General features: G+C 37.8%; 2 protein-coding genes across 5 annotated transcripts in view; one reads left to right on the forward strand and one right to left on the reverse strand.

The window, feature by feature from the left end:
- Positions 1 to 13,370, forward strand: part of phgdh (phosphoglycerate dehydrogenase) — a 56,060-nt gene extending 42,690 nt beyond the window's left edge. For all 4 annotated transcript variants that reach the window (XM_043693686.1, XM_043693689.1, XM_043693688.1 and 1 more), the window contains exons 10-13: positions 317 to 455; positions 1,112 to 1,239; positions 5,311 to 5,536; positions 12,880 to 13,370. In XM_043693686.1, coding sequence (XP_043549621.1) covers positions 317 to 455; positions 1,112 to 1,239; positions 5,311 to 5,536; positions 12,880 to 13,034 — 648 coding nt within the window. In that variant the 3' untranslated portion in view covers positions 13,035 to 13,370. The remainder of the gene's footprint in view (positions 1 to 316; positions 456 to 1,111; positions 1,240 to 5,310; positions 5,537 to 12,879) is intronic.
- cfap210 (cilia and flagella associated protein 210) overlaps positions 1 to 14,060 on the reverse strand; it is a 190,190-nt gene that overhangs the window by 127,797 nt on the left and 48,333 nt on the right. The window lies entirely within an intron of this gene.

Below are 14,060 nucleotides of genomic sequence, written 5' to 3' on the forward strand. Positions count from 1 at the left end.
TATGTAGCAAAGCTGCTGTGTTATTTAAGCATTCTAAACCGGGAAATTACATAGTAAAACTGAAAGGAAAATGTCTTGCAATAAATGTCATTCAATAAAAGCATTAACACAAAGGGAAGCATAAAGGTTTACAAGTTTATATTGCTTAAAGCATTAAATAGTTATTTCAAACCTTTGAAGTGTTATAAAATATTTGAACTTCACTGTAAAACTTAGTGTATTAGCCTCTGATTTTATATTGGGCAATTTTCTTGTGTGAGTTGGTATTACTTTATTTTTAATGTTAGATTTGACATTGTTCTATGTCCTTTGTTAGATTAATGCCCACGCTGTTAGCCATGCAATGGCCCCTGAAACCAAACCCTGGATCCAGCTTGGGGAAGCACTAGGTTTGGTGGCGAAAGCATGTACTGGACAAGGAAATGGTAAAATCAATGTACAAGTTACAACACAAGGTAAAAACACAACTTGGACATACATTGTCAGCAACCCCTTTTTATTTAATAAGAGCTCTGCACCATTTTGGAAGGGCTGTATGTTCGTTGTTTACATTGAAGTAATGACATTAATGTTAAAAGGGAATTGATGTACGAGAATGTGGCATGTCCTAGCTATAAGTAGTCGTTTAAGTCTGTTATACTTTCTGGCTCCTAACCTGAATCCAGAATTTAAGCACACTGTCACTTATTTTGGGATCAAAGATGTCCGACTTAATGTTTACCTAAAACTTTTGTGCTGGTCATAGCTGAGCTGAGGTTTTACTGTATCTGAAGTAGTTGCCTACAATTAAATTTGCCCAGGATCAAGTTTTCAGTTATAAGACAGAGCAGATTCCTGGATGATTTGGTTTTCTAATCTGTATTGTGTGGAATAGTCAATAATATTTTCCCTAACTGATTTTCTTTTTGACTGTATTTACTCAGCTTCCAGGACTTGTTGAAAGAAAACAAATCTAATGCCTTTGACTGTTTGACTTGCAAATTTAAGACAAATATTAAAATTGAGATTGGAGCAGAAGGATACTTGGGTTGCAGCAGAGGGCATAAAAACAAAACTGATTTTTTTTTTTAGAGGAATATGATTATTATGTAGCTGTTTTGTAACTTTTAAGGAACATTCTTGAAAAATGCTGGGAATTGTGTTGCCTCAGCTGTGGCGGTAGGATGGCTTAAAGGAGATTTGGAAAACAATGTCAACCTCATCAATGCATCCCTGTTTGCAAAAGAAGCAGGACTGGATGTAAGTTGGATTTTTTTTTCATTCTTCATGAAAATAACACCTATTGTTTTAACTGTTTTTAATTCAGGTTGTCAAATGTTCATAATAATCTTTTGCGTTTCCTGTACATTTCGTGATGAATTGTGTTTGTGGTCAGAAAAACTATTTTCTAAACTTAAGACTGGATTAATAGTATGGTTTTGGAGTGCATTTCCAGTTACCAGCTTACTGAAGTATAATTGCTACCTGAAAACTTAGATACTGACCACCCATGATGTGTACTATTTGCTTGGATTCTCCATGATGCAGATTAAAAGAAAGCCAACAACTTGGAGGCTGGAGATTTGAAACAGAAATAATTCAACTAATTTGTTACTGGACTCAAAACTATAACTGTTTTTCTCCACTGACGCTGCCAGACCTGCTGAATTTGTTTGTATGCAGATTAAAAGAGCAGGCTCTCCTGTGCCAGCAACTTTTTAACACTGGTTGTCTTTGATTGTCTGTTTCTGATAGAGAGAAATGGCTGCAACGAACATTCAAAACCTCAATTTAATGAAACCGCTTAAAGATAGATGGTTGTGGTCCTTTTTAAAGCTGATGTTTTTCTTCGATAATGCAAAGTGACCAAGTAGCATCAATGCAGGCGGTTGGAAGAGTAAATGCTATTTCTCCTATTCACCAAACATGACAGATTTGAAGAGGAGTTTTTCTTGTAGCTGCTAAAGTTTTTTGTGTACATTTTAGCTTAATTTTCTAACAAGTTGGTGTACAAGGCATTTCATCAGTACAGATAAACAACCACTTATCCAAAATCCAAAGGTTTTTGAAATTTTTATCTCATTAACAAGGTTGTTTGGTGTGCAAACAGTTAACCCAACCCACACACACTCAATGCATGTCGCTCAGATGTGATGTGGGGGGAGGGGGGGGGGTGTGGCCCAGCACTGGCAGGCCTCCAGTCTGTTTCAGGGCCTGTTACACTGAGTCTACTGTTCAGGAAAATTTTTTGTTTACAATTTCACCGTTGACCATAAGAAATGAGTGGAAGGAAGGCCATTCTGCCCATCGAGTCCACTCTGCCATTCAATCATGGCTGATGGGCATTTCGATGCCATTTACCCGCACTCTCCTCATATCCCTTAATTCCTTGTGAAATTAAGAATTTATCAATCTCTGCCTTGAAGACATTTAACGTCCTGGCCTCCACTGTGCTCCGTGGCAATGAATTCCCCAGGCCCACCACTCTCTGGCTGAAGAAATGTCGTCTCAATTCCGTTTTAAATTGACCCCCTCTAATTTAAATGCTGTGCCAACGAGTCCTAGTATCCCTGCCTGACTGAAGCAATTTCCCAGCATCCACCCTTTCTAAGCCATGCATTATCTTGTAAGTTTGTATTAGATTTCTCCTCAACCTTCTGAACTCTAACAAATACAATCTCAGCATCTTCAGTGGTTCATCGTATGTTAGGCCTACCATTCCAGTTCCAACCCTTTTGAAATAAATGGCAATATTACTTTTGCTTTCTTAACCACAGACTCAACCTGCAAGTCAGCCTTTAGAGAATCCTGTACTAGCACTCCCAGATCCCTTTGTACTTTGGCTTTATGAATTTTCTCAGTTTATAAAATAGTCTATGCTTGTGTTCTTTTTTCCTTTGAACTGTCACTTATTCCAAAACTCTCAAACTTCCAAAAACCAGCTGGTCCCGAGCATTTCAGATAAAGGATTGTGTACCCGTACTTCAATTTGTATTTGGAATAGAATCGTCAAAAAATTACATAGTACTTTGACAACTGGCTGACTGCACCGGTCCCATGCCCTTAACTAGAGCATGATGTGTTGCTACTATCACAGTTGTTACATGTGGCAATAAACACTTTGTGCACTGCATGCACAGGTATTGAAAAACTGTAAGTTCAGTCTAACCATTTAGTTTTGGTGAATGGAATCTTGAAGAACCTTGGATATTTGGTTGGATGAATTTCTCTTTCCGGTGTGTCATTTTTCCATGAGCTTGCAGAAACAGCAATATTTGCAGGTCAGGGAGTAGGTGGGTTGCCTAAAATTTAAAGTATCTTTCCACACAAGCTATGAATTCCTCGCCTCGCAGCGCCAGAGACCCGGGTTCAATTCCCGCCTCAGGCGACTGACTGTGTGGAGTTTGCACGTTCTCCCCGTGTCTGCGTGGGTTTCCTCCGGGTGCTCCGGTTTCCTCCCACAGTCCAAAGATGTGCAGGTTAGGTGAATTGGCCATACTAAATTGCCCGTAGTGTTAGGTAAGGGGTAAATGTAGGGGTATGGGTGGGTTTCGCTTCGGTGGGTCGGTGTGGACTTGTTGGGCCGAAGGGCCTGTTTCCACGCTGTAATCTAATCTAATATCTTGTTTCATGTGTTGTTATCCTGTTACTTTAGGTTCCCAGAAGAGGCCAATGGCAAAGACCAATATCTAGATTTAATTGAGCAACTTGGAGCATTCTGTGTCATCCGTTCATACAGTAGAAAGTGCATTCAAACATCTAGACTTCTACCGCAATCTTAATTAGTGAAGCAGAGAACATAACTGAGAAGAAACAAGTGATGATGAATTGGAAAATATGCAGTCCATTGGCTAAAGGGTCAGCTTGGAGCTTCCAGCAACTCATAAGCCCAAGATTAAATTTTAGAGGGCTAAGCTACAAATGTGTTCTGTGGTGTAGCATCACATCAATTGTTTTGGAGTGAGTTTGCAATATAGAGTTTTGGGATAACTTTAGAGGAATCAAAGGCCACAAGTGTGCATTACTGCTTTTTTTTAATCCACTTTGCAGCCCATGTATTTCCTCTCCAGAACGCTGTATATTATCAGTGAAAGTATTGAGTACATCTGCAAATAATGGTTAGTTTGTCTTACAACTCTAGCTGATGATTAACATGAGGGAAAGCATTTTGTAATTATGTAGCACCTTTTTAACCTACTTTTTGATAGTAGGACTGGAGGCTAAAAATCTTAGTCTGAAGGATAGTTTTAAGGAGCATCTTGAAAGAAAGACAGAAGCTGAGAGCTTTAGTGAAGGAACACAGAGCTTCGAGCCTGGGCAGCTGGAGGCACAGCCATTATTGGTAGGACATCAAAGCAGAAAAGTGATTAATGCCATTGTACAATCATGTATCCCTCTCATTTGAACTGTCTTCTATTTGTTTCATGGTAGTGTTCCTTATAGGATAAAACAAGGCTGTGATAAGGGAATAAATAATATCGGGCATTTTAACAAGTTTCATTCTATTTCTTCTGAGTAGATGGGCACCTGACATGGGGATCATCAGAGAAAATAAGGAAGGACAGAACATTAAATTACACAACGATAACCACAACCTCCAGATAACACAGTTGTAGTTCATTCTAAGTTATGAAAGAGACACTGCATCTTTCATTGTGAGGCTTTAGCAAATTGTAGTCTATAACACTTCATTATCTGTATAGGTTGGTCAGATGATTTGTTGGATTGTAACAGATTGCTCAAGCCATTTCACGAACCAGTATTTTAACTTGCCCTGCAATATTAGTCGCACTCTGCATCAAATTTCATCATCTATGTTAAATACAAAAGTGTTTCATTCCATGAACCAGCTTGTTCTACACATGGAGATGTTTAAAATTCTTTGTTTTGAAATCTATCAAATCTAAAATATTCAGAAGAGAAAATAATTTGAAGTTGTTTAGTCTTTATTAAATTCACATTTGAAGTTTCTGCTCATCTCAAATTGAAAATTTAAATTGGGATCAGATTGCACTATGGACTTGATGCCAATTCTAGGGTGACTTGAAGGTGCCATCTTTTGAATGCAGTATGGAAATAGGGGTTCTATTTGTTTGCTGGTCAGAAAAGATCTTGTGGCAGAATTTGAGTAAGAATAGTGCTTTTTCTGGTGCTCCTTGCCAACCTTCCCAATCTCACATCACTACTGAAATGAATTATCTTTTAACAGATATTGCTGCTTGGGGGAATCTTTGCAAATTGGCTGCTATGCCTCCCTATGAAATAATCATTGATCATAAAGAATTTTGTGATGTCCTAATGAACATATTATGTAAATGATCTTTCTTGCAGATAACAATTAAGCACAGCGACTCAACTTCAGAATTTTCAACTGACGAATGTGCACTGGAAATTTCAACTTCTGGTGCTTCACATAAATTTGTGGGCTCCGTACAAGCAGGTGTTCCTGTACTACTGGAAATTGATGGAGCAGTATTTGGAAAAGTAGTTCCCCTCAAGGGAAACCTATTGATTTATAAGTCTGCACAAAATCCTCACAATTTGGCATCTGTTGTAGGTAAGCAATGCAGCTATTACTTCTGTGGAATCTCTTATTGCCTTTGACATTTCAGCATCTGTAGTTGTCCATATTTGTTTTCATTAATTGCCCTTGAAGTGGATAAATTAACTAATACTTAATTTTACATTTAATGTTAAATAAGAAATGCATCTTTGCACAGTATATATGCCCTGTCGAACCTAAAACCACCTTCTTACTATTTAAGGTTTTTTCAATCTGTAGAAGATCTACTATTCTATATTGGTACTTGAATTAACATTTAGAAACACATTTGCCAAACTTAAAGTTTTTGAAAACATAAGCAGTAGAATAAATTCAAGAGAACTAATGTTTATTTGAATTGATAGCTTTTAATAAAGTCCATGTAAAAGGTTAGTGTTCAAAATTTTGATTCTGAGGTTAGGGATAATGTACTGGCATGGATTGGCAGTTGTGCAACATGCAGGAAAGATAGTAACCATAAGTAAGAATCCACTCTTTAGAGTGGAAAGAGACAACAAATGGGGTACTAGAGAACTGCTTGGGGCCCCAGCTGTTCAGAATATACATCAATGATTTGGATGAGGGAATCAAATGTAAAATTTCCAAGTTTTCTGGTGCACGATTAGTTTGGATTGATTAGTGAGGATGATGCAAAGAGGCTTCAAGATGATTTAGACTAATGCTAGATTAAAATGCTTGGCAGATGCAATATAATATTGGGTAATTGTGAAGTTTCCTACTTGAGAAAAACATCATGGCAGAAAATTATTTTAATTAGAATAGATTGGGAAATGTTGGTACAGAAAAGGATCTGGAAGTCCTTGTACTAAAGTCACTGAAAATGAGCATGCAGATGTAGCAAGAAGTTAGAAAGACAAATGATATTTTGGGCTTTTTATTGTAAGAGGACTGGAATACAAGAGCAAAGAACTCTCTTTGCATCTGTACAGGACCTTGATGAGATCAAACCTGGAATATTATGTGCAGTATTTTGGCCTCTTTTACAGTAGTGAGTGCAGCAATAGTTTACCAGACAGATTCCTGAGGTGACAGGACTATCATATGAAGAGATTGGTTTGAGGCTGTATTCACTGGAGTTTAGAAAAGTGAAAGGAGATCTGACTGAAATGTATGCAATTCTGACTGGTTTGGGTAGAGTGGTTTGTTCTCCCAGACTTCAGGTGTCTAGAACAAGAGGTCACGTTCTCAAGATGTACAGGTACTGAGATGAGGAATTTCTTCAGTCACCGGGTGGTAAACCTATGCAATTCTCTATCATATTAGGCTGTGGAGGCCATGTGACTGAATACATTCTAGAAGAAAAATCTAGACACTAAAGGTGTCAAGGGGTATGAGGAGAGCACGGAAATGCCATTAAGATGGCACAGTAGGCTCGATAGGCTGAATGTCCCACTCCTGCCCCTATTTTCTGTTTCTATGTTAAGGTACAGCATTATAATGAAAACAGTTGCTCTACTGGAGTTCTATTCAACTTCATTATCCTCCCTAAGCAGCAACAAAAGACCAAAAGTGTTCAGGTTAGGCAACATTCTTGGAAAGAAACTAAGCATGTTACACAACATAAGTGAGAAAGTGAAAAACTTTCACTTATAACCATTGATATGAAACAATGAAATGTTTCTTCTCAATAGGTGTTGCCTGACCACAGTATTACAAGTGTTAATTCAAAAACTTGCTGAGGCTAGAAGTTTTTTAATATATTATCCTCCTTGGAGTTGCAAATAGAGTACGTTAAGGGTTGAATTAGCATTAAGATGAAATGCTGCATGGTTGGAGATTGGGACAGAGACTAGCAATGTTGAATTTGTTCGTGCTAGAAAATATCATAACTATGTTTAGTGTTTTCAGCACATTCATTCAGGGCTGTTTTCAGAGTCACAACTTGACCTGCTTAGTATGCTATTATATTGTGACCCAAATCTTTGAAAAACGGCAATTACCTCCTACACTTGTGTTTTTGTAAATGTCCATTATTGCATTTCTGGGCCCAAACTCCAAAGCTGGAAGCCTCCGAAAAAGTCATAAAGCTGTATAGCACGGAAACAGACCCTTTGGTCCAAATCGTCCATGCTGACCAGATATCCTAATTAATCTAATCCCATTTGCCAGCATCTGGCCCATATCCCTCTAAACCCTTTCTATTCATATACCCATCCACATGCCTTTTAAATGTTGTAATTATACCAGCCTCCACCACTTCCTCTGGCAGCTTATTTCAAACACTCAACACCCTCTGCTTGACCCTTGGGTTCCTTTTAAATCTTTCCCCCCTCACCTTAAACCTATGCCCCTCTAGTTCTGGACTCTCTCTCCTCAGGGGAAAAAGACCTACATGATTAACCCTGCCCATGCCCCTCATCATTTTATTAACTTCTATAAGGTTACACCTCAGTCTCCAGTGCTCCAGAGAAAATAGCCCCAGCCTATTGAGCTTCTCCCTATAGCTCAAACTCTCCAATCCTGGCAACATTGATGTTTTCCGAACCCTTTCAAGTTTCACAACATCTTTACTGTAGCAAGGAGACCAGAATTGAAGACCGTATTCTAAAAGTGGCCTAACCAATGTCCTTCCTATCCTGAGTGGCAAAGCCTAGTTCACGTGAGCTAATCTTTGCAGGTACTAGCTATCTTATACAATGTTATTAAGTAAATAGGTGAATCTTCTAGCACAAAAATATCTCCAGTTCAATCCCTGGTCTCCACTGAGATATGTTACGACACGGGATAAACCCTCCTGCTTAATTTTAAACCAGCAATACAGAAAAGATTTATCCCATGAAAATTAGAGGGGCCAAGAACTATTTCAAGTACAAATTAACAACTTTATTTCTTAAAGTATAACAGAATAATTAACTAATAACTATTTACAACTCCTTCCTCTAACCTATCTTTTTATCTTCCCTTCCATAATATTAGTCTGATAACACCACCTCTCCCTCAACTTTTTCCCCCCCCAATAAAAATAACTTGAACTTTTGGTAAATCTTTTCAAAACCAGCCAGATGTCAAATTTTCTCTTTGTATCTTCCTCGGTCTTATTTCTTTCTAAGAGATTTCCCTTTCATAGGCTACTGATTGATAAAGGTACCTTTTTTTTTTAAGGGAGCTATTTTTCAGGCAGTCTCTACATGCTGGTGGTGTGGCAGTTCTCCTCTTAACTGTTCAATTTCCCCCAGTCTTAACCCCCCCCCCCCCATCCCCAAAGCACTGGATTGTCATTGGCTTTTAAGATTGTCAATATATTAAATTCAAACTTGATTGGAATGTGGTATTTTTAGGGGTATAATTTAAACTGGCCAAGTTCCAATCCGTGTTAGGGTAGATGGTTGCCTAGAGACTATCTACCCCAGTAGCTGGACCACATGTTACATTGTATCTTAATCAGAACATTTGGTGCTGTCAGGTAATTCTGCTAGCTTTTAACTTAAAGGTACAGCACACCCACATCTTTGTAACAGAGAACAGCTACAGCCTCATTAACAACTTGCATGAATGTAGTTCCTTTTAATGTAGCAAATTATTCTATGGTGCTTTGCTGGCAAGTACAACAGACTAAATTTTTGGTCAGAGGGAGACTTTATCAAGTGTCTCAAAGGAAAAGAGAGATGGACAAACAGAAACACAGTTAATTTGGGGCTTAGACCACTGAAAGAACATGCTTCAATGATAGTGAAGGAAAAGAGTATCCATAAGAAGTTAAGTGTTGTAGGAAGGGTGTTTTGGATTGTTGTACAGGTGGATGAAGTTATAAATATAGGGTGGGGAAAGGCGATGAAGGAATTAGAACACAAGCATGAGAATTTTTAAAATGGATGTTTTGGTAAATTGGGAGTTAGCAACTGTAAGTGTGGTGAAACAATAAGACATGATGCAACAATGTTTTAGATGAGTGCAAAGGATGGACAGCTAGCCAGGATTGCATTGCAATGTTTGAGCCTTTTGGTGATGAACACTTGGAAAGGCTTTCAAGAATGAATGGAGAGCTCAAAATGAGTGATGTTACAAAAGCAGGAGTGATTCTTTGTGGAGATGGTTATGGGTTCAGTAGACCAAGACAGCATCGAACAAAACACCAAGATGCAAACAGCCTTGCTTAGCTTAAAGAAGGGGAATAAAGTCAATGTTTAGGAAACATAGCAAAAAAGAGATGCACAACATATCTTTAATGCAACTGAATCCTGAATTAAGGTGAGCCGTGCCCCTTTTTACAGCAGTAACTGCCATAAGTGGTAAGTTAATTCATTTAGTAACATAAATGGTGCAGAACAACTGGGATGTCTAAACAGCTTTGCAGTGTTAGTGAATGAATGAGTCAGTTAGGTTGATAGGGCAATTGCTGATGAGGTAAGTAAATAAGGTGTAGGGCGACACAGTTGGTAGAGTGGCAGACTGGAAGGGGTAGCAGAGTAATTGAGTAAGTGGTTGTGGAGTGATGCTGGGGAGTTGTGTTTGGGGTGGAAGTATTCAGTGGGCTATCTGGACCTGGACTGAGCAGGTCAGTCCAGAGTAGTGAGGGGAGGAGAGCTTGTGTACAGTCCAGGGCATTTTAGAGTGCGGGATCTGGTAAAGCCAGGTCTGGAACACTTTGGGTTGGGATGGGGTTATCGGTACAGAATTATAGAAGATTTGGGCAATTATCCCCTTTGAAAGTCAGAACTGTTTACTCATTTTACTCAACATTGTGCCCTTTCTTAACCAGTCCAGTAAAAAAAAATGCACATCTTGCAAATTCCTAGCAGTTCCAGTTGGAACTATTTGGACTTGGTTAGGTTCAACTTCTGCTTTCTCAGGTAGTAAGCCTCATGTAGCTTCTGCAGGGTTTCATTACTAAAGATTTGATATTACCTTACTATTCCCCTTTCCGTGGATTTCATAACTTGGGTAAAAATCAAATCTGGTCAGGAATTTGACCAAACTTCCCCAAAAGAGAGGTGCCTATTATGAGCTGTCATTTATTCCCTCCTTTTATCCACTCCCCACTAAAATATTACTTAGGTATAATTGAACTATGCAAGATTCAATAGGAAGTCATGGACTTAGTATTTGCTCCTGTCTTTGGCTGAGATCATGTGCTCAATGCAGGACTGTATTTTTGGAAATGCCGTATCCTTGTGGGATGTTAAATTGAGCCTATAATCTATCCAGTGAATTTAAAAGATACCATATATATTAATGAGCAGAATTCTGTGCTGTAGCCAAGCCATTCTTTCAATCGACACTACTAAAATAGAACAACAGATCATTCCTTTCACTTACTGTTTTGTTGGAACTTGTCACAATGTGACTCTGGCATTTACTGACAAAACCACAGATCAAAAAGCAAATAATTGGCTGTGAAATACTTCAGGATACCTTGAGCATGTGAAACTGAATACTATACTTCCGAAAATGCTACAGCTCTCTCTCCATCTGTAATGCATTATATAACACTTATCAATATACAATTGGCCAACATCCATATAAACCCATTGGCTACATAATAGCGTACTATAGGGAAAAAGTCACGAGTTCAAAATTATCATCTTCTAGGAACATGGGAAAAGAAGGCCATTCAGCCGTTAATCATGTTCCAACATTGAATGAGATCATGGCTGATCTATGGCCTAACTCCATATACCCTCTTTTGGCCCTTATCCCTTACTACTTTTGCTTAATAAAACTGTATCTATCTTCAAATTAAAATTGACAACTGAGCCTGCATCAGCTACTATTTGCAGAAGAGAGTTCCAAACATTTACCACCCTTTGTATGTAAAAGTGCTTCCTAACATTTGTCTTGAAGGGCTTGTCCTCTAGTTCTAGAATCCCCAACCAGTGGAAATAGTTTATCTAACGTATCTTGTCTGATACTTAATGCAAGTCTGATTATAGCATCTTGGTAGCCAGTGCTGTACTGAATGAGATGTTAGTGTGGGCTGGACACGAAAGATTGCATGACACTGCTTTAGGAAATGCAGAAATGTTCTTGGTTTTCTGGTTATTATATTCTCCATCAATTAACGTAATTAAACTATTTAACTGAACATTTTGTGTATTGGTATTTGTGGGACTTTACTATGCACAGATTGGCAGCTGCATTCTACTACATTAGAACAGTTGACTACATTTTAAAAGTACCATGGTCATGCACTCTAATAATCAGAATCCTGCAACTGTCTAGAAGAGATCTTAAAACCAGTGTCAAGTAACCTCAGTACGACTAACAACTAACTGACAGTGGCTATTCATTTTCTGAAATAAAAACTGCCTTGTGGTGAGTATTAAATTTTAACTAGATAGGAAAGTCTTTAACCTCAGTCATCTCTATGCAATACCTAAACTAACCACTTTAGTCATATATAAGCAGCAGTTTGCATCTGACTGCAGTGTCATTACCCACTGTGTTTTGCAGGTCAATCTCAATTTCCAATTTTGCATATTTGAAATTCAGCCCACTCTTGAATGTTGCTAAAACAAAATGGCTAAACTTGTCCACAAACTGCATCATGCTTTAACTCCAAATACCTTAGTAATGACAAAGAAGGTGAATGAAGTCAGTCCTGTAAACTGAATCCCACTACCTCTGGGATGCCATGCATCATGTTCCCAAAGATATATGCATCACAAATTGGCCTATTCAGTCCTGAAAGTGCTATAGTAGAAACATGCAACCCTCAGTAGCCACCCCTCGAATCAAGGGACAGCGAGTATCTATGGTTGTAAAGACTCTTGAGACATCCTGAGGATATGAAAAATGTTAGGTTAATTGAAATTTTTGAAGTTTTTTAATGAGAATTACACTCTGGCTGAACATTTGTTTTATCAACAGAAAACAATGCAGACAACTTGTTCTCTGTACCCATGAGCCTTACTTTATTCTTACTAGTCTCACATGAGAAACTTTGTTGAGCTCTTTAAAAGTTAGAGAAAGGTATGGATTTAATTGTTAAGGTGCCTTCTCAGAATTCCTGAGAGTTGGTAGGGAATGATCTGGTATTTATAAACAAGCTAACTTCTGTATCCCTTTTTTTGTCACATTTCATTAGTCCTGAAATATTTTCCCAAAATATTTTCAAATGCCAATCTATCTCTCAGACAATAATCCATTGCTATCTGAAAGTTCTGTTGCCTTTTTCAAAATTTTTTGTATATTTTCATCCTTTTAAAATCCCTTCAAAATATTGTGCCTGCTGCATTTCCACTGAATTGCTCTGTTGTGTGATCTATTTTTGTCCACAAGAACAGTTGGTTTTAAAATGTTTCGTGATCTACTTAAAATATCAACTTGACTAATTTTAGCATTGTCATATAGTTGACTGCGTTAGGTGAAAATAAAATTGCTGACTTTTTTTTTTCCAGGTGTGCTTGCTTCAGCTGGAATTCTGATTGAGTCATTCAATGTTTCAGCTGTTTTGGATGGAGAACAGTGGAATATTATGAGCATTGCAGCATTACTGGTGGATTTGAATCCTCTTCGACCACATGTGAAAGAGGTGACACAGCTAGCAATATGAATGATCAAATAATGTTCCATTCTTAAAAACCTGTGGCACAGTTTAGAAGTAGGTTTGATCAAAAAGTAGTCAATAATTTTACATTACTGTAAGAAAAAACAGGATTTCACTTCAGCAAAGTTGCCTTTTCTTCAAATCTTTTAAACAAATTACCTTGTCTATCCAATCTTGAAATAATTGAGTATTAATGATTTATCAATTCTTGATATTAAAAGCTAACAATCATTGTATAGACTATACTGTTTATTCACCAACTTTGTCTACTGTCAGCAACACCATAAGTTTAGCTATTGTTGAAAATCTGTCATTGCAGTAATAAAATACTATTTCTAAGCATATTTGTGTGATATTATTGGATGGTGAAGCTCTTCGCTTCTAATCACAGGTTTTTGTGTTGCAGACGATGGCCATTCAGCCTAACATGCCATGTACTGGCTCTTCAAATGAGCATCATTGCCGAGTGCTAATCTTTTGATGCTTCCAAATAGCTTTTGTTCATTACAGTATTTCTATTCAAATAAGCATCTAATGCCTTCCTGAATGCCTCAATTAAGCCTTCCTCCATCACACCTGCAGGCAGTGCATTCCATCAGCTTGCACTTCAAATTTATCTGAAGAATTCAGAAGATTAGAACTGGTTAATGTAGTGAATTTCTGGTAATTTGGTATTACATTTCAGGCTTTTTGCAACAGTTCATTATTATGGCAAAAGACTGTTTGCAGGGGTGACATGCATCTCCTATCATTCAATATTGTTGGAGACAATGTAAAGGAAGCTTGTATTATTGAATTGAAAGACTTTTTGGCTTAGCGACAGCACTTCCATATCTGATTTAGAAGGCTATGGGTTAAATTTGAGCGCACATTTGTTGTGAAATTCCAGTGCTGAAATGAGAGTTGCTATCTATTAGATAAGTTGTAATATATCTCAGAGCACAAATGGAAAATATTCTTGAGTACAAGCCAATGTTTGTCCATTAACAAATGTCATCATTGGTCAATTTCTTAATTTTCTATTTGTGAGAG

The sequence above is a fragment of the Chiloscyllium plagiosum genome, chromosome 7, assembly GCF_004010195.1.
Source record: "Chiloscyllium plagiosum isolate BGI_BamShark_2017 chromosome 7, ASM401019v2, whole genome shotgun sequence".
NCBI lineage: Eukaryota > Metazoa > Chordata > Chondrichthyes > Orectolobiformes > Hemiscylliidae > Chiloscyllium > Chiloscyllium plagiosum.